Raw genomic sequence first — 21,276 nt, 5'->3', positions numbered from 1 at the left:
CCCCAAAAAAAAAAAAACACAAAAAAGATTTGATTTTTTAAAAATAAATAAATACACATTTCATGTGATTTGTTAAGCTTACCATATATTTAATACGTTTCAATATACCATTTTCAATTTTCGAAGAAATTATAAAAGATCTTTGTCTTCATATGATCAGATTATTCATGTGTGGTTCTGTTTTTTATGAAAAAGCTAAATCACTCATTTACTGCAGTTAAAGCTTATGAAAACTATGCACACCAAGAAAACAACAAAGACATTTTGAAAATTTGGGAAACTGATACATTAACTAATTTGTATAAATAATTTATATAATATATAGTTGGCAAACAATGATTGAATTATATGAACAATGTGGAAACTCACCATATACATGTATATGAGACAAGAATAATAAGTCGAAGAAAAAGAGCATTTCTTAATTTAAAAAAAATCAAAGCTGTTTGTGTGGCATAATTTATGTATCCAAAAATATTGCGTGTAAAAGTTTTTTTTTTATTTTATGTTTTTCAATGTATAATATGTAAACTATATCCTTTGTAATCAAGGTCCGACCAAAACTTTTGATATTGTTGTAAAGTTTTATTTTTCGGGGTTTTTTTTGGCTTTTGTTCCGATATGGTCACAATCTTAAAGGCTTAATTAATATTGTCGTTCTAAATTGTTAATCTAATTTGTTATTTTTTTTTATTTTCTGGAATAAAATGGAGCAATTAGAAACGGCCTTTTGGTGTATTTAATAACTCAAGGGAGTAACGCGACGAGGCATTCTCGTTCTTTGTCGTAATTAGGATTATTATCATCTTATGTCATATTGTAAACAGAGTTCGATGCATAATCATTTTGTTTCTCATGTTAATTTGAAGATGAAATCAGATGCACAGGATGAATGACCATCTTTAAGTTCTCCTTAAAGATAGCTTAAATGTGCTTAAATGTAGCTTAAAGACGATCTTTAAGCCATCTTTAAGCTATATGTGTTGCTTAAAGGTGGCTTAAAAAGCGTAAAGATGGCTTAAAGGAACCTTAAAGACTATCTTTAAGCCACCTTTAAGGACAACTTATAGGTCCTTACTGTCCAAACTTCTTTAAGCAACCTTTAAGCCACCTTTAAGCCATTAAAAATCTTTTATTGTGCTTAACTAACCAGCAAAATATATCAACTTTATGATAGAAAAGGTATTAGAAACTGATTTTGTTCTAGAAAATAAAATGAAAAAAAACAATCAAAACGCTCAAGATGAGTATTGAACCCGTGACCCTTTGTTTACTAGCATCACCTCACACCCTCTGCGCCACGGTAACTTATATAAATATGCGGTTTTTATATCCCATATATTAGTGGATATTGAATCAATGGATGTGTATTTTTTAATTGAAAAGATTTTGACTTCCATTCAGTTCGTAACAATCAGTTATATCTTAATTATAAATTACATGCATGCATGTATTTAGAATGAAATACGGTACTTGGTCTTCGGTGAAAAAGAAAATATTTTACCGAAATGGAAACCATCAGGCTTACTAGTAGGCCTGCTTAGTTAATAAATTCAAACCGAGATGATAAACGTTCATCTAATTCATAGCTAAATGAAATGCAAGGAAGAAGATGAAATCATTCTTTTATTAAATGCATTGAAATTATTAGGTATTAGTTATATGCAATTTCCCGATTTTCATGATAACGGCGCCGTTCCAGTATGTTTAAATATTCAATTGTATACATGATTTTTAAACTATCAGTTCTATAACAAACAATATTACCAATTACCGGTGACGTATTTACTGCATGTGGCAATTGTAAATGAATTATACATATACTTGTACATACAATTGTATGATGTACCAGGCCGGGTATGTGATATTTTAACCCTTATACATATATTTAAATAATTAACCCCTATTTATGATCACTGGTACAGTAATTAATTAGCCTCCACATTTTACTCTTACCTACATGTATCTTTAATTTGTAAACGTAACATTTTTAAAAACCAGAATTAGGAAATAATACTTTGAAAATGAATTACAAATGTAAATAAACTTTTATTCACTAGACGTATACACGTACATTCTAAGATTTGAACACCTATAGAAACCATGACGTGCCCCTGGGCACAGACACACCCGTTGTGTATATCTTGTATATTCTGTGTTAGTTCCAGGGGTTTTTTTAAGTTGGACAAACAATAGACTCTAATTAGATATACACAAACGTGCACCTGGGCACACGACACACATGTTGTGTATATATAGTATATTCTGTGTTACTTCCAGGGGTTTTCGTAAGTTGGACAAACAATAGACTCTAATTAGATATACACAAACGAACAAAACTATGTCTAGACAAACAAAGTAGTAATATCCTGCCCGATAAAACAAAGGCAATTGAGAGTATCTTCATTTTAAACATATATCTAGCAGATCTAGAGTTAGACCTAGAAAAAATCAAAGTGGCTGCGTCACATGTTTCCATGCTGCAAACACGTATGTCTCATGATCGTGACTTCACACTTTTCACAGAACTTTATATAAACTCAAATCCGTCACCCGAAAACTACCGAGAAATCGAACTCAGCAAGTTTATCTACTCACTCTGTACTACCACTCGTTTAAATGGAGATCTTCATACATGTATTCTGTGTAATAATTCATTCTTCAATGTTTTTCAACATTCCTCATGTTCCTGTCCGTCTACGGCGATGATTCGCGAAAACTGGTGGGACGTGATCGTAAACTGTTTCGATGTGCAGCTCTCTGCGGAATTGTATGGGTTATAAGTAAACGACCTATTCCTTGTACTGCTGGGGCGCCATAGCATTCATAAGCATTTCGTATTCTTAACTTCAAACTAACACGATCTCGAGTACTACCGATCAACTTCTGTTGTATTCCACACGTGAGGACATGTGCACTTGTGTATCTACAGCGTGACGATAACTTTGTATATAGTCTTGATATTTCTTATTTATTTGTTTATTTCCCATCCCCACCCCCAATATTACTTGTGTAAATGTATATCTTTGATGTGACTCGTTAGAAAATGTATGTATGTGTTATGTTCAATCTCTATGTAGAGGAAATAAAGTATGAATGAATGAATGAGTAATATCCTGCCCGATATAACAAAGGCAGTTGAGAGTCTTTTCATCTTTAACATGTATCTAGCAGATCTAGAGTTAGACCTAGAAAAAATTAAAATTGAAAAAAAATACATAACTTAAACCAATTATTAAATTAGATCATGCATTGTTGGATCATTATCTTTATTTTGTTTAATTACCGGATGAACTAAGAGAGAGAGAGAGAGAGAGAGAGAGATTTATTTCACCGATTAATTCATAATAGAAAACAAACATACTTTAATATAATTTCATGCACGGATTTAGATACAGAGACGGCGCTCACCCACTACAATAATTTTGAAAAAAAAAAATTATAAAGAATTTTATAACGGCAATCTGTGTCCATCGGAGCGGTGTTAATGATAGCGATCTGTTTTTAATGTAGCGATAATTAAAACCGCCTGGAACATCCCCCTTCCTTGAAAATTATATCATCACTCAAATCACCCCCTACCATCCCTATAAAAAAAGCTTTTGAATTTAATATATGTTTTTATTGTTCAGCTTGATCCAACTTGACTTAAAGGGAACTTAAAGATGGTGTAAAGACAACTTAAAGGGGGCATAAATGCCACTTAAAGATACTTAAAGTTGGCTTTAAGAAGTTTGGACATTAAGGACCTATAAGCTCAGCTTAAAGGTTACTTAAAGGTGGCTTAAAGATTGTACATCCTTTAAGCCACCTTAAAGCCACCTTTAAGGACTTGCTTAAAGATTGTTTTTCGCCCTGTGATGTGCACAAAATTTATTATACTAGTGTTATTTCTATTGATCATTTTGTGTGTACGAAAACATTCTTTTTTAAAGAAAATATATTATCACAGCTTTTACTCGACATTTAGCGAAAAATTAAAGACAATTGATATTATCGGTGGGTATGTCTTAACAATGATTGATTATTTTTCACATATGATTAATTATAGATTTATTGTCTTTTTTTGGACGCAGAACTAGTAAAATAGTACTTGAAATGCAAAACGTTTTATCACAATATGGGTCTGAATATGCACGTAGCAATGCGGCGCAGTTGATGTAAAATACAATTTGTTTACAGCTATTTTAAAATAATTTTGTTGTTTGGTCCTCTCTCCACGAACTTGAAACGTGTAGAGATGACATATTTTCAACATAAAAATACAACGTTGTACTACAAACTATAAAGTCAAGTATGGCCCACTAGTATGGATTAATGAATAAGGTCTTGGGGGTGTTTTTTCGATTTGATCATGCTGGTCTTTTCTCTCATTTGTTCAAAACGGTTTTCTGTTTAAATACCATTACGTTGATATGACATCATGCTGAGCTACGTTTCGTAAATATTTTAATTTGTCGTTAATGATTTATGCTACACGTACACATGTATGATATTATTTTAATGATTTTATATTATGATATACAATGTCACTAATTTAATTAATAAAACTGCATTACATAATTTGTGCATTAACATTTGAAATACAACTTTTTTTTTCGATTTATCCCTCATGGCCATTTTCAGAAAGCTTTAATAGTAAAAATATAGATGTACACCAACTCTTAAGCATTTAAGATACCAACTTTTGTTTGATCCTGTAGTATTTCAATGCTAGACTTGTAGACATTTAAATCTAAATCCATTTGTACCTATGATTCCTGCAATCCTACATTTTTGTGCACCTTCTTTCTTAATTATCATCATGTTATCGTTTATGATATAATTTGCATTTGAATTGAATATACTGATATCATAATTGGGGTCTAGCAGGGAAAATGGTCATTAAAGTAACGCCATCTCTTTTGATAATTTTTTTTATTGATTTAAAGCAGATATTACATATTAAATATTGTAATTAACCTTGACTACGGCCAGTAACAAGACGCAACTGCAAACTAACCACAACGTCAATTTATCAAATTTTATTGCTTTCACATTTTAAACACCTTACAACCGAAAGGAAACATTATCATTTTTAATTTTACAAATTTCAATTTTATTTTATGAGGCCAACATTACAAAAATATGTAAATGCTGGCCTCATAAAATAAAATTGAAATTTGTTTGTTTTTTTCCATCGTTGTTGGTTTGTAAACGAAATAAGTTATTGCCACCCGAAAGTCAAATCATCTTACAAGTACATTCATTCAGTACAATCATATTTTACAAATGTTGACATCAGTTGGTGTTGATTAAGTATATGTCATAATGACTCTTTGTTTTCATTTCAGTTAATCGATCAGTAAAATAAATCCTGATAAAACCGATGCTCTTGACTCCTTTCAATCGAAGAGTTTTTGTTTAAGCAGTTTGTGTTCATTACAAAGGTCCTCGTTCAAAATTCCTGTCTTTTGGATGTAAACTCAATTCGATGAATTTATTTTGTTGTAGTCAGATAAATGTGGTCTGGTTATATACATTAACACTGTCTGTAATTCAACTTGACCACAAATAAAACTTGCTCAAATGTTAGACATAATTCAAAGCATAACATACATATATATTAATTTATGTATCGTCATAAACAAAATATTTAATACTTGTTATTAGTACCTTGCTCAATTATGATATAAGACTGGTTGATTTGATATTTACATGTAGATGACTAAAATGCATCACTTAAAAAGGAAAATATATTGGTTTTTCTCAGCATTTTCGAACCACCATCCTATTTAGCTTACCGGTTAAACTTTAACTTAAAACTGAATGTTTCATAAAACGATTGAAAAACGTTTTCACACAATTAACGTTACACAAATCACATAGTCAATCTCCATTATCTTTTCTGAAGAGTGATCCAAATTTCGTCGTTCGGACGAGTAACTAGACCAAAATTCGGAATCACCACTTGACCCTCAACAAAGTTGACCCTAAACTTTTTCAAGATGGTCACTAACAATACGACAGATCCGATACTGCTCAGCTTGTATCCGGGGCACATTCTATTGCCAGCAAATCCAAAGGGCTGAAACGCGTATGCTGGTCTGGATTTTATGTTTTCTTCAGAAAAACGATCCGGGTCAAACCTTAATAAAATTTGAAGGATCCAAACATATTAAAATCTTCTTTGTGATTTTGAGAGTGATTAAATAGGAATTTTGATATGTTAAAAATAAACAATGAGTAATGAATACCTGAATCACACAATTCCAAAAGTTAATATACGTGATTACCAGCATTAGTTTTAATGCATTTTTTCTTTGACTCAAATCAAACATTTCATTATTTTTTTTTATTTTAAACAAATAATGATATAATGTATCTAACTTCAACATCAGCATTTAAAACTTTATTCCAGCTTTTAAAGATATAGAAGAAAATCGTTTACTGTAGTATCAACAAGAAAAAAAAATTATCAATATAAAATAATCATAACTTACCGTTTTGGATTTGGAAAATACTTTTCATTTTGGAAACTTACTCCGAGAGCATGTATCACAGGCGTCTAAAACAACAACATACAAAAAAAAAGAAACTTAATAGTATATACATTATAAATAAAAAAAAAATACAAAATAGGATTTGAAAATTGCAATCGTTGTCTCGGCATATAAAATTGATAATCTACATTTCGACAACATTTATGATTAAATAGCTAATCATAATTTGATCCTATTTTGACTGGAGGTAGGAAAAGCCATGACATGCCTGTCTTTTTATATTGAGACTAGTTAAATAGATATGATTTATGATAAAATGCAAAAGTCTCAAATAGCATGCAGTAGTGCAGGGCATTTCAGGGAGAACAGGACGTTGCAATCTTAAATTATATGTCAATGTTTTTTTCTTGCATTATATTTAATCATCAACATACAAATGTGTTATAGAACATAAAATTTCTTTTGTATCAACTTTCTTACCTTGGAAGAAAGATAGTCTATATGCATTACTATAACGGTTTTTTTTTGACAATTTCGATTTATAAAAAAAAATTATTAATTAATTTGGAAACTTTATTCAATATCTAAAAAAAAATTCCCAGAAAAAAAATCAAAACAACGGAGGCCTCCGTACATAGCAATATCATAATTTTACATAAATACTGGTAAAATCAACATTTTATATTTGTTGACTTTTTGATTCCAAATTTTAACAGAATGTGATGGCACACAACGAATGCTCCATGACATTTCTTGAAAAAATGTTTTACAACATTGGCATGTATTTTATATCATATTAAAAAATTTGTTGCAACTTTTTTGCCATTGAACGGTGTTAGTACAATAGAAATCACTCCTGACCCTATTTATGGAATACTTACTTTTTTTGATAGTTACTGTTTTGAAACATCAATAGAGTAATACATTGCTTGAATTTGTTTATAACTTACGTGTATATAAAGACACATGGTCAACGCACCGTGTCCCTTTAGGGACGTTATTTACTCAGAGTTTGAGTACTCAAATTTGAATTGTTATAAATTTTAAAGTCATGAGTAACATTCGATATTTTTATACCATATTATGGCTTAATGCTCAGACAAAATAAGGCTTTAAGCAAAACAGAATAAAATATGACAAACTTTTTCAGATTGTGATTTTCACTGATATATTTTTGGCTGTACTATAATATCAAAAGTTAAGATTTTATTTGTTAGTCAACATAATTGTTAATAATTTCTGTTGGTTTTTATATAAAGTTTATTTAAAAATAATCGTATGGCGCTCACTAGAAAAATATTGAAAAAATGTTAAAAAACGATGAAAGACTCAACATTAAAAATTTTTGATCATTGACCTCATACAAATTTTACGCCAGCAGAATAGGGTCAGTATAATTATTACGTATAATAAATCTTAAAGTATTATCATCATTTAATTAGTGTCACTGCCATTCATAAACTCTATTTCATTTTTAAAGGTCATATTAAAGGATATCTTAACCATATTGAGTTATATGCAGGAATGAATTGATAAGGGCCTATTAAATTAGACTTGCAATGTTTTAGTGAGATTTAATGCAAAATATCGGTGCCACAGTCGTTTAAAATTACTCAATCGGAAAAAAGGAACATCGATCTACATGTACGAGGCTTATCTCCCTTACTTATGATGTCAGTAAGACCCAATCGCCTTATAAATCTGTGTAGTGAATACAATTATCCATGTCATTTTGCAGCAGATAAAAAGATAAAATACTATTTTACATAAAGACTAATATAATCAAACAATAATCAACAACGACAGCTAGTATATTTTCTCTCAATATATTAAATTGTATGCGTTTATATAATTTGTTCATTTGACTGCGTATTTAGTTAAGACTCGATAATGAGTGATTTTCGTCACAGATCTTTATTCAAATATTTGCATGTAAATATGCTTTGTTTAAATTAGTTTCAATGAATTATCAAATACATAGATAACAGATCGTTTTTCTTCATTTGCACGTTCGAGCAATTAATTATGATTTTTTTCTAAACAGCTTATAGGCAACATGCTGCCTCATTCGCTTCACGGTTAAATTTTATGTTTCGTTTTCAAATTAACAAATGAGTTGATTTCGAAACGTGTACAAGTATATGCGGTGTTTCGATTTTACGACGTTTGTATATGTACTGTGTTACTTACTCAAAGATACCTTCTATAGCCATTCTTTCCGCATTGTTTTCTTTCGTTCTTTTATTATTATTGATGTTTGTACATTACATGTATAAAATCTGTAGATTATCTACAAATTCATTCACATTTATTTTTATCAAGCAACCGATTTATTTTGCAGGTACATTTCTAAATCCTTATGCCATGTTTTCGTAATCAAATTTTATAGAACGTTATCACACCTGTACACAAAGTATTTTCTAAACATATTGTTACACACCCCTAACTATAAAGTTTATAGGCCAGAATAACTAAAATTCATCAATAGATCTTATTCTCAAAATAAATTGAAAATATTGTTGCAGCATTTTAATAAAACCTATACACATTACATAATGCCTGAAACATTTTCATTGGTCTACTTTTTATATGGCAAACAAAAATTAAATGAATTAAAATGCTCTATAAATGCAGCTCAAGGATTAAATCTATCGAGGAAGAATGAAAAAGATGTTTTTTTTATTAAATTTTTAGGATAATTTAATAATGGTGGAGCATTTCTTTTGTTACATTTTCATTGCGTTACTGAATATTCATCATGATATTACTCTGGTAAAAAGCTAATATTTTCATTCCCTAACGAATAATTAAAACTAAGTCATCCGTACTACGATATCAGATGATCTTATCTGAAAAAAGTAACTTTCATACATGTATATGCAAACATTGCTAAAATTAAATCGATACACCAGTGTAAATTTCACCAGTTCAAAGGCACTGTTTACATCGGAGTGTCTGTGTGATGTCATAAAGCCAAAAAATCAAGAATGATAGCGGGGATCAATTTTATTTTATAAATGCTGAGGTTTAACGGTAATTTCTCAGTAATGCAAGGACAGAAAAAATTCCCATACGTATTTTAAAATTCATCTTTACCAAGCTGTATATTTATGATAGAAAATCATAGTGTTAAAAATCGTTTCATATGACCTTTAAAAGAGTTTAGGAGTTTGGTTTTTTTCATATTTAAGAAATATCAATGATAGTGTTAACTTTTTAGAGATTTTTTTTAAATGTTAAAAAATATTTGATGGCCATGAACTGAAGACGAGATCATTAACGTTCTTTTTTTTAAATGAAAACATAACGATACAATATAAGGTCTTTAAACAAAATATATTGTTTTTCTTTATGATGTTAAGTGGGGTTTTTTTCATTCGGAGTATTTATAATCCTTAAATGTATAAATCTAGACTGTAAATTTCATTGTTCTGATTTTATCTGCATATATCTTACGTTTTTCGTAATTTTATATCCTCCGAGTTTTGAGTCAACATCCTGATATCTGGCTGCCCATGGTGCTATTGCAGCACATCTAAAAGTCTCGTTTATCACTTGATGTAGGTATCTGAAAACAAGACAACATGATTTGCACACTTACACTATGTATTTGACTTAATTTAACAAGGCATTTCAATTTGATTTCAAATCCAAATATTTTTGTCATAACAGTATTCTCCGTTTACTTATTTCATTGTGTTCACGCTTAGTAGAATATCTAGATGGCACCTAATAGGGAGAAGATTCTGCTTCAAAGTTTGTAGTTATTTGATTGATATTTAATAATATGCATCACACTCATTATATTTTGTTTTGAACAGCTTTTTTTTAATAATAAGATAATAAACTTACTTAAGATCCTTTGTTGAATTTTGGTCAACATCCTTGCTACCAAGAACTCTGTTTATTTCTGTGTAAACTTTTTGCTGGACGCCAGGATAAGTGGAAAGATAGAACAACGCCCATGTTAACACTACATGAAAAGACAAAAATATATTAAAAAGCAAAATGATATCCATGGAAATTTATTGGTAAAAATGTTAGAAATTCTAGAAGGCCATTAATCCATAAAATAATTGAATGCTTGCCAAAAGATGCGCTTATATATGATTTTCAAACATATGAAGGAAAAATATTACAATTTCCTGTTGTGTGTAATCCTGCGACAGTAAATGAAATGGCATCGTGAAGTATCTTTTCCTCATCATCTGTATTGTCAATGAGCACGTCAACCAGGAGGGTGACGTCTGTCTTCTTTCGAAGAGTTCTGCGCTTGACCACCAACTCGTTCACGATATGATGAAATTTGTTTCGAGCTGAAAATATAATAGTATAACTGTGACTTAGAGTTATTCACTTAAAGAAAATTGCTCGTGACCCAGTAGATACCAATATTTATATATATATATATTTTTTCATATTTGCTCAATTATGCTCAGTTCCACATTCACATTTCCATTACTTGCATTACATTCGTTTACTTAATAGCTGTAAATAAAAAGGAATGAAATCTTTACCATTTCAATTTACATTCATAATTCAGTGGAAATTTTATTTACAACAGCTAATTAAAATCAAAGGCCGGAACGGCCACAAAGGCGTCGAGCTGACATTTTCTTTTATATAAAATGATATCAATAATTTCAATTTTTGTACTAAAAGTCGTATATCAAATAAAATTAGAATAATAAAGTAAATGAATTATATTTTGTGCTGCTTTAAAAATGAAAATTAGTATATTCCCCTATAAAATAGGTAGTGATGCGTTTATAATACATTAACTCATCATGGTTGCAAAAATTGAAGAAACTTCAAAGTTATTCAATTCCCTTTTGAAACAAGATTACCTATTGTATGGTTGTTCACAAACAAATCCACAACACGTGCTATCTAAAATACTCGACCAACTGCATAATTGTTTTTATTTCATTAGATACGTTTAACGCTTACATTTATTTTGGAGACCGTGCCCGATAACAAAAAAATTACATATAAAAGTTTATTTCTATCGGGCGCGGTCTACACTTTAAAATGTAAGCGATAAACTAAAATAATATTTAGTGGTTTACACCTTCTTGTATTCATCCGCCATTTCTTGAGTAAGCAAATTTATACTTATGTAATGAGTTGTCAATAACCAGAGAGGCAAAGTTGGGTTTTTTGTACACAATTAAGTTGAATAAATGAATAAAAATCTTGTAATGTGTTTAATACTTTAAGGATCTTATTTCTTATGCGCATTTAAAAGGCGGTGCAGAGCATGAATTTTTGGACGATTGCCAATCCAGACGATCGCTAGAAGGCTGCCGAGCATTAGCTCGACGCCTTAAAAAAACATTGACATAAGACCCTATTTGCTTTGTTCATAAAATCACAGTATCTAAAAAGACGACTATTAAAACGTTATATGTACTTGTCCCTACGTGTTACAAGCAAAAGTAACTGCACCGCATATCTTAGCGTTATTAAGACAGTGACGTCCCTAGCAACGTACAATGTTCTTGAACAATCAGTGTTTATATTAAAAATGACGTCTTTTAGCTCACCTGAGCTGAAAGCTCAAGTGAGCTTTTCTGATCAAAATTTGTACGTTGTCTGTCGGCGTTGGCGTCGTCGTTGGTGTTGTCGTTGTTTTCACATTTTCATCTTCTTCTCATAAACCACTGAGCAGATTTCAACCAAACTTGGCACAAAGCATCACCAGGTTAAGGGGGTTCAAGTTTGTTCAAATGAAGGGCCACACCCTCTTTCAAGGGGAGATAATAAAGATATATTTGTTGATATTTTTCAAAAAACTATAAGGCCAGAAAAGCTCCAATTGGAGTTGAAGAATCATCAGATAGTGTAGATGCAACTTGTGCAAATCCTGTTCCCATAGAAAGGGTGGGGCCACAATAAGGGATGAATGTTTATATAGGAATATATAGAGGAAATCTTTAAAAATCTTCTTCTCAAAAAATGGCCAGAAAAGCTTAAATTGGAGTGGAAGCATCCTCATCTAGTATAGATTAAAGTTTGTTCAAATTATGGTCCCCGGAGTTAGGGTGGAATCACAATAGGGGGATGAAATTTTACATAGAAATTAATATTGAAAATTTGTTGGTATTTTTCAAAAATCTTCAAAAATTATCTGGCCAGAAAAGCTCAAAAAAGAGTTGAAGCATCCTCGAATAGTGTAGATTAAGTTTGTGCAAATAATGGTCCCCTGGGATAGGGTAGATCCACAATGGGGGTCAAATTTTTACATAAGAATATATAGAGAAAAGGTTCAAAAATCTTTTTCTTAAAAACCAATAGGCCAGTATAGCTCAAATTGGAATGGAAACATCCTCAGATAGTGTAGATTAACGTTTGTTCAAATTATGGTCCCCTGTGGTAAGGTGGGACCACAATAGGGGGATGAATTTTGTACATGGGGATATATTGAGAAAATCTTTAAAAATCCTCTTTTCAAAAACTATTTAGCCAGAAAAGCTCAAATTGGACTTGAAGCATCCTACGATAAATTAAAGTTGTTCAAATCATGGTGATAGGAATATATTGAGAAAATCTGTAGAAATATTCTGAGAAAGTTTTTTGTCCATAAAGCAATAACTTGTGTGAAAGCACGGGTTGTGCAGATTAGACTTTGATCAAAACATGATTCTGTACAGAAAAGTGGGACAAACACAAGGGGGGGGGGGGGGGGTTACTGTATATAGAAATAGAAAAAAATCTTCTAACAAGTACAACAACAAAAGGGGCTTGGTATTAACCATAAAAATATGTTGATAAAAACGGTAGTTTGAAAAAATAATAATAAGCAAGATCTACTGTACTTTGTTGTCAAAATATTTTGATTTTGATACTGTAATGCCTATTTGATCAGATTGAGGGATAATGTTGCTAAGGTGAGCAATGTGGTCCTGGGCCTCTTGTTTTTCTATTAATAATTATTCAGAAAACTGTGGCTTTTGAAAAAAAATTACTGTTTTTTGTAGCAAAGACGCTTTTTTTCCAGTTTTCATAAGAATTTGTTTTTGAAAGTATATTGTTGCAGTCTTCAGCCGTATTTGTGTTGATCACCATAACAAGCTGGCTTTCGCAAGAATAAATCTTGTACAGACCACATAGCAACATTACGCATTGTCATCAAAACATGTGCTGAATGGAATTCTTTCCTTTACCTAGGTTTCATAGACTATGAGAATGCCTTTGACAGTGTCGATAGGGAAACAACATGGAAACTATTGCGGCATTATAGAGTACCTAGCAAACTGCATAATATCATCTGCAACTCCTATGAACACTTGGTACTTTCTATACATGCTGGCAGTAGACTGGATAATAAAAACAGTAACACACAGTAGAAGGAATGGAATACAGTAGACAAATTATGGGCACAGTTAAATGATCTAGACTTTGAAGATGATATTGTACTTCATTCACGCACCAAGGCCCATATACAGGAACAAATTAACGCAGTGGCATTAGAACAAATGGACTTAACATCAGCAATGCCAAGACAAAGATCTTAAGATCAAACACAATATCATACATGTAATTATGATACGTTAAATTTAGAACAAAATAAAAAGAGGAAGTAGATAATTTCACATTCCTTGGTAGAATAGTGAACCAGTAAGGAGGAACAGAAACGGACATAAAAGCCCAAATAGGAAAGGCAAGAATAGCATTTATACGATTTGGAAACATCTGGTAAGCCAAGGTAAACACAACACTAACCAAAATTAGACTGTTTAACTGCAACGTAGTGCCAATGACAGTACCTACAAAAACAGGATCGAGACATTTACTAAGTGATGTCTGAGACGTATCCTCTGAATCAGATGGCCTGAAAAAATCAGAAACACCGCCTTGCTGTAGAGATATAGCCAAGTCTCTATTGAGGAAACATTAATAAAGAAAAGCTTAAGATGGGTGTGGATAGGGCATACTCGACGCAAGCCACAAGATAACATCACAAGCCTATTTTAGAACCGTCAAGGAAAACGATAGTGGGGCTGGCCAAGGATTACCTGGCGGAGACATTTGGATGCGGATATCAAAAGAATGGATAATAACTGAAAAGAAGCAGAAAAACAGGATAGAGGGGCCTGGAGAAATCTTGATAGCGGCCTTTGCCTTTGATGGGGTAGCAGGCAACCCCCCCCCCCATATCGGATAACATAAAAAGTGCACAGATAAAGACAATATTTAAAGAAGATTTTGTATCCAACAATAATCACGTTTATGGCAGTTTATTTTTGTTCAATGTCCGAGGCTTAATCATGTTTTCCTTTTTGTAACAAATATTCCATTTGACAGTTTTGTTTACCATTTTCAAATCTTTGACTTCTGTCATTCGACAATCCAACCAAACGTCGCTCTAATTCATTCCATGCCTGCAAATAGTCAATTAACTGAGAATTATATATTTTCTTATGCATTTCAGTGACACAGTAACAGTCATTCCGAACCGTGTCCAACAGAAGATAACCCCCCCCCCCCAAAAAAAAGAAGATGGTTAGATAAAAGGCTTGTTTGTTTTACATTTCAGTGCGTAAAGTGAACCCCAAAATCAAACCGGCCCCGATTAAATTTAAAGTAAACCCTCTCAAATTACAACTAAGGAGAGTCGTCGAAAAACTATATTTTCCTACAAACCGTTAACCATTTTATGCCCTTAATTTTCAGAACGATGAACTTGTCCAATTTCAAAATCTATCAAATAAGTATTTTCCAAATCTTTCCTGATGCATATAAATTTCTGAAATATTTTTTAAAGCAAATCTTACCGAAAAGGCACTTACAATAAGATATTCGGTCCTGATTTCCTTGATGTCCTCACCTGCTACTTCATTGCTACCAAACAGACTTACAATAGATAACTTCAAAGCGAAAGTTAGCATTGTTTCATTTAAAGGAATGTGTTCTTCCACACCCAAGCTACACCAATTACGAACCAGATCATCAGAAAGCTGAAAAGGGGCCAAACCATTAACTACAAAGATGTTTGTTTCAAAGGGTAGACACGTAATCTGTTAATTTAAAGAATAATACTGATTAACTCTTATGTGGTGTACCCACTGTCTGTATTCCTGAGTAATGATAGTGTAAATGGCTTGGACCCAAAGCTCGGAGGTAACTCTTACGTCTGCTCTTTCCTTCGGCTTTGTTTGCGTACTGTATGGATTTCTTTCCTAAGAAAGGCTCAAACAACTTAAACAACGAAGCTGAAAGAAAAATAAAATTCATACATTTTATCTGCCATGCAATGATATTCGAAACAAAATTGTATGGTATTCTGTAGTAAAGTACTACTTTATATAAAAAAAACATGGTCACATAGCTATTAGACTTCTTTTTAAAGACAATTAATAACATACTTTATCACAAGTCGCATACTTTGCTTAGTATAAAGAGGTTATGTATGCTTTATTTTGACAATTATCAACTCACCATCATTGCATGCCTGATAAAACAGGTTTTTTTGTTTCAATTGTACACATGTAACAGTAGAGTACTTTCAATTAGTGATCTTTTAATTTTTCTAACATTTGATTAAAGAAAAAAACTTAAAACGAGATTATCATATCCTAAAAATATAGGCACAAGAAATGCTCCAGAGACGGGATATTTGTACACGTTGCCTTATTGAGAGAAGGAAAAAATGAATACAATAATGTTTAATCAATTAATTAGTTTCAATGTGTCAACTACGTTATTAATATATTTTTGTTATCCACAGTTGTTCACTAAGCAAATAATCCTCAAAATACCAAGTGTTAAAAATGATCTGTTGTTAAAAGTAACGCCTGATCCTTGATTCTCTGCCATTTGTTGTAAGTCGCTATATATGTAGCCATTGGTTTTATGATGAAGCTTTATCTAAGTATCACCTGCACTGAAGAAGTCAATTGTGTACTAGGATATTTGAATTTGAATGTATTTTGAAAACACTTTCCCCCAAAATGAATCATAATTAGGCTGAGGACAACGGTAGATGCCAAATTTTTTTTAATCGACATGTCTACGTTTAACAATAGGGTATTAGACAAGATTGCAAACACTCTTAAACCTAAATGAATGAGCAACAGAAATAAAATGGGTGGTTGCAACAATGGTTTCATAAAGTTGAAAATATGGCATAAAGCAAAAAGTATCATTTCTCATCTTTAATTTTTGAAACACAAATAAGTCTTGTACGTTGTGTGTCATAAGCACTAGCCACAGCGCTTATTTAGGAAAATATTGTTTAAAATTATATCATTCTTTCAAAACCTTGTACTGTTGTAAATAGAGATACATATAACAGCTCCAAGCTTATCGATTGTTTTAAGCAAGAAGTACCCAGTGAACTAAATCACTTTTTGATGATTTGCATTTTTATTCATCAAAAAAGTACTACTGTATGAACATTATGTTAAAGATATTGTTATAACGCAACTTTAGATTTATTTGTTTGTCAAAAATCACTTACCAGGTCGGTCAAACACATTAGAATGCTCCCTGAACAGTTCTGGGGAACAGATGCTTACAACCATCTCCTTTCCCATCTGAAAGGCAGCTATGTCCCCGTACTTCTGATGAAGATCTAAAAGGTATTCGTGCAGACTTCCAGCTTTCGAAATGTCTGCCAAATTCCCATCCCTTTACATAAGAAATTTACATGAACAATTCTCAGCATCAAACATAATTATATTATTCACCGTTGACAAAGTTTCAAAAAATTGAGATTAAAGATGCTTTATGTTTGCGTATTAAAAGCTTTTTATTATTTGCCAATGGACAATCAATGCGTTTATTACTGCTGAAATAAAAATTCACGACAGCCAAGAAAACACAAAAACCCCAATTACCTGGCGATTGATCATACAATTCTTTGTTAACTATTTATGGGTTCCTTTAAGATGCCATTGTCATTAAACTTAATTATCAATTATGACGTTTAAGCATTATCTCTCTCGTCTCTAAACTTACTCCTGTGTTGTAGGATCAGGCCGAGGAATGGTAGTGACTCGTTTGTTTCTGTACTAAAAGGTGAATAAAATATGATAATTAAGTGTACAAAAATATTTACAATACCCGCAACAGAAAAAACTAACAACCAGAAACTGAAATATTTGCTCTCATATATTTTCAAACCTATACTGTCTTGATGCGTTAATATTTGGAAATACTTAATGGTATAACGAATCTTTAAAGGCAAAATCTATATTCTGTGATTTTTTCGGCGTGTGATCAAATAAAAGCCGATTAAAATGATTAACCACTTATATTCCTAACTAATTATTTTTACTTTTTTCAATATTTGAACAAACAATTTAATTCATCAATATCTTTATACTTTTTAAAAAAAACATCAGCTGCGCCCAAATAATTCATGTCATTTGACAAAAATCATATAGCAAATAATGAACCATTATACCAACGCTAATTAAACGTGATGTCACTTGATATGTAAGTTTTAGTCAATGTTTCAATAATGAATTCATAGAAAAAAACCCCTAAATTTGACATATTTCTGTTTCAAAATTCTTTCTAGTGATTCCTGAACAATCAACAAAATATCAATTTTAGTTTCTGGTGTAACGACAAAAAGTGACCCCCGTAGAATATTGCCCTGGGGGTCATTTTTTCTACTACCCACTCGGTTGTAGAATACTTAGATCATATCATAGAAATTATGATCTAAGGGTCATTTCTCCCCGATTAGTAAAGGACAATAACAATACATGCACATTACGGTAGGATTGGTACACAATAGTACAGAAGTATGTATGTTACGATAGGAATAGTAAACGATAGTGCAGATACATGCACGTTACGATAGGACTGGAAATCGTTAGTACAGATACATGCACGGTACGATACATGCACATTACGGTAGGATTGGTTCACGGTAGAATTGGATTTTAAACATTAATGATGTGAGTACTTTGTACAAGACCGCTGCTACGTTGAAACATATCTGATCAAGTAAAACATGACACACAAGCTATGAATCCTGTGCATGAGAAATATCAAATGTATGTATATTATAAATTATATTCAGACTTCTATATTCCTGTGTCTTACCATATAGTAGTAGATCACAGCAAGGAACAAGGTCGCCACGAAAATCACAGTCAATATAACAACGTCCAGCATCTTCTCCGTCTTAGTGAATAAGGAGAAATACTGCGCAAATGATAAACATATCACATGCTAAAAACATGTGGTTTTTAAATTAGTGCGTACATGTATATACTGTATGCATAAAGGTAATAAAAGATATGACGCAGATGATAACAGACTATGCGTTTATACAACATTATTACCTCAAACATGATATATGTATGCACAGGTTTAATCATATAATTATAAGATAGCGACATTTATTGAAATTAAGCACAATATTTCAATTTATTATCTATTTGAAATACTATGTATATATTCTAAGATCAAGTTCATCATATAATTTTATGTTGTCCAGAAGTTACTATATTAGTATTCCTTTTTAGTGACTTTTATCTTACATGAATTTTAAATATGTAAGGTAGACGACGTGGGTTTTATGCTGTGTTGTAATTATTGCAGAATAACAAAATACTAGATAATTTATTTGCAGTTAAAAAAACTATTTCTCGTCATATGTTAGATGGAATTGAATCAATTTAAAGCAAAAAAAAAAGCAAAATAAAAAAAAAAACAAAAAAACAAACAAACAAACAAACAAAAAACACAAAAAAAGAAAAGGATTTGAAAAATTAACCCAATTAATCAAACAATCAGGTAATTAATATTTATTTTATTGTATAAAACAACAAACCTATCAGAGTAGGCATATGGATTTATCAATGTTACAATCAACAAATCCTTAAATCATTTACTTATTGTTACACAGATCAATGCGATGAAACATTACTTTGTCTGGTTTTACATTTCTAGACAGAATGCTCAGGTATGCACTAGTATTTTCAAATGGGAGGCGTCAAATAATTTACCATAATAATCATTGCAGCGGTGAAGCAATGCGTCGGTCAAAGGGAGATACACTATCTCCAACAGATAACAGAATAGTTATATTGTATAGTCTTACGAGCTTTTCGTTATCTTTCAATATTAAACAATTTTTCTCGCATTTACCTCGGTAAAAGATCGGTCTGTCCACTGTGAACAAGCGTTGTACAATATTTTTGTCTTACAATGTGTATTACAACACAACTTTAAACATGACCAAATATCGTCTGCTGTGAGGAAATGATACAAAAAGTAAAAACCCTGAATTGATTGTTTTGTTTTATCATATTTTCATTTTAAAAGATATTACATGTAATGTTCTCCTCTTAACGACGCAGGAGGGAGGAGGGGGCAAAAATCTAGCCATCAGTCGTACCTTTAATATTACGTTATAATGTTTCTATAAAAAGAGGAAGAATTTCATTATTATATTTAAGCTTTTCAATTTGATCGTTTTACTATATACTAATATAAAGCTCTTCTTTTGAAGGAGATTGATAAGGTCTAAAACTGGCCACGACCAACCAGCCCTGTTAAGCTGTACTGTATGTAAAACCGTCCGTAGAACGCAGTAGGATAACCCACATTAGATTATTGCATCGACAGAAAGTAATCAGTTATCGTTAAATAATGCAAAAATAATCCTTCCCTACATGGGAGAGTGCAATCTACCTCTTAGACAAGAATTTCGATCTAAGACTCTGAATAGCATAGTCTTAAATGTAGTTTTTAAACTGTGTCCCCTCGGTGGAATTCCATTGTCCCCCACTCGTAGTAATAAATGCGTTGTTTTTTTATCTTTTTCTTTATTCTGCGTTCTAGTAACATTTAATCAAAATTGAGAATTCGGTGAATTTATTCTAGCTAAATCGTTAACTAGTATGTATAATTCATTTAGAGTATATCTAATACTAAACCAAAATTTGAATTTCACTTGTTTAGTTATAAGGTAAATACAGATCTAGAGCTCAAAATTCTTTTTTGTGACAAATGTATTTCCATTCTTTAACAAATGTCTTTGCATGACTAATTTGAACTTATAATCAACCTAAATATTTGAATAAGGAGGCTCTATTAGTCATCACAGGCTTTTTGGTGTGATTGGTGTGTTGCATTAATGCATCAATGCCAAGGGTGAGCAATGATTTTGAGATTTTATTACTAAATATATCTAAAGTTGATATATAAAATAAATAAATGGCATATTATCTCTGAAAGTTATCAGATTGATTTAACTTGAACTTGCAAGATATATGTGCCTATCGTAAGCAACATAAACACGTAAGGTGATAATACATTGATCGAATGTCAGAACCAACTTTAGATTGACCTACGAAGTGGTTAAGGTAAACGCAGTGTACCTGTGCGACAGGGGTTAAGACTTTGCAAATCTCATTCTCATCTCGATTGTGATATGATATGGTTGTTCTGATCCACTGGTTATGTCTAAGAGTTCAACTTGTTTATAGAAAATAATATGTTATTTGTCTAAAAGTCACTTTGATTTATTTTTTTAAGCCTTATAAAGTTGTCAGTTGGACAAAGTGAATACGTTATTAGATACTTACCGTTAGCGTTTTAATAGTTGCTAATGGTTAGTTTTTTAAATTATTGCCTAATTTACTTTGACCACTGGCTAGTTATAGCTATTTAAAACTAAACTTGACCACTGCTTAAATACATATATACCTAGTGCCCTGAGATACCCAATCAAAATGCTTTAGCATATCAACAAATAAAATGTTTCCAAAATTTTAAACTTGTTGTTAAAATATTTTAAGCTATTTAAAAAGTGCTATCTCGTACAGGT

The 21,276-nt window shown here is 31.5% G+C and overlaps 1 protein-coding gene across 1 annotated transcript; it reads right to left on the bottom strand.

Annotated features, from left to right (window-relative positions):
* Positions 1-5,581: 5,581 nt before the first annotated feature.
* On the bottom strand, positions 5,582-18,686 carry LOC128185710 (cytochrome P450 20A1-like). Its single transcript, XM_052855342.1, has 11 exons — positions 18,543-18,686; positions 17,445-17,497; positions 16,945-17,114; positions 15,552-15,697; positions 15,275-15,442; positions 14,800-14,866; positions 10,622-10,798; positions 10,335-10,455; positions 9,939-10,050; positions 6,483-6,547; positions 5,582-6,128 (listed from the first exon to the last, which is right to left on the bottom strand). Exons 1-11 carry the CDS (start codon positions 18,612-18,614, stop codon positions 5,879-5,881), a joined length of 1,401 nt encoding a protein of 466 aa, XP_052711302.1. The 5' UTR covers positions 18,615-18,686; the 3' UTR covers positions 5,582-5,878.
* Between the last annotated feature and the right edge of the window lie 2,590 nt (positions 18,687-21,276).

Source organism: Crassostrea angulata, chromosome 5 (assembly GCF_025612915.1).
Source record: "Crassostrea angulata isolate pt1a10 chromosome 5, ASM2561291v2, whole genome shotgun sequence".
In the NCBI taxonomy this organism is placed as follows: Eukaryota; Metazoa; Mollusca; class Bivalvia; order Ostreida; family Ostreidae; genus Magallana; species Magallana angulata.
The sequence above is the reverse complement of the archived record's forward strand: the minus strand, read 5'-3'. Positions and strand labels throughout refer to the sequence as shown.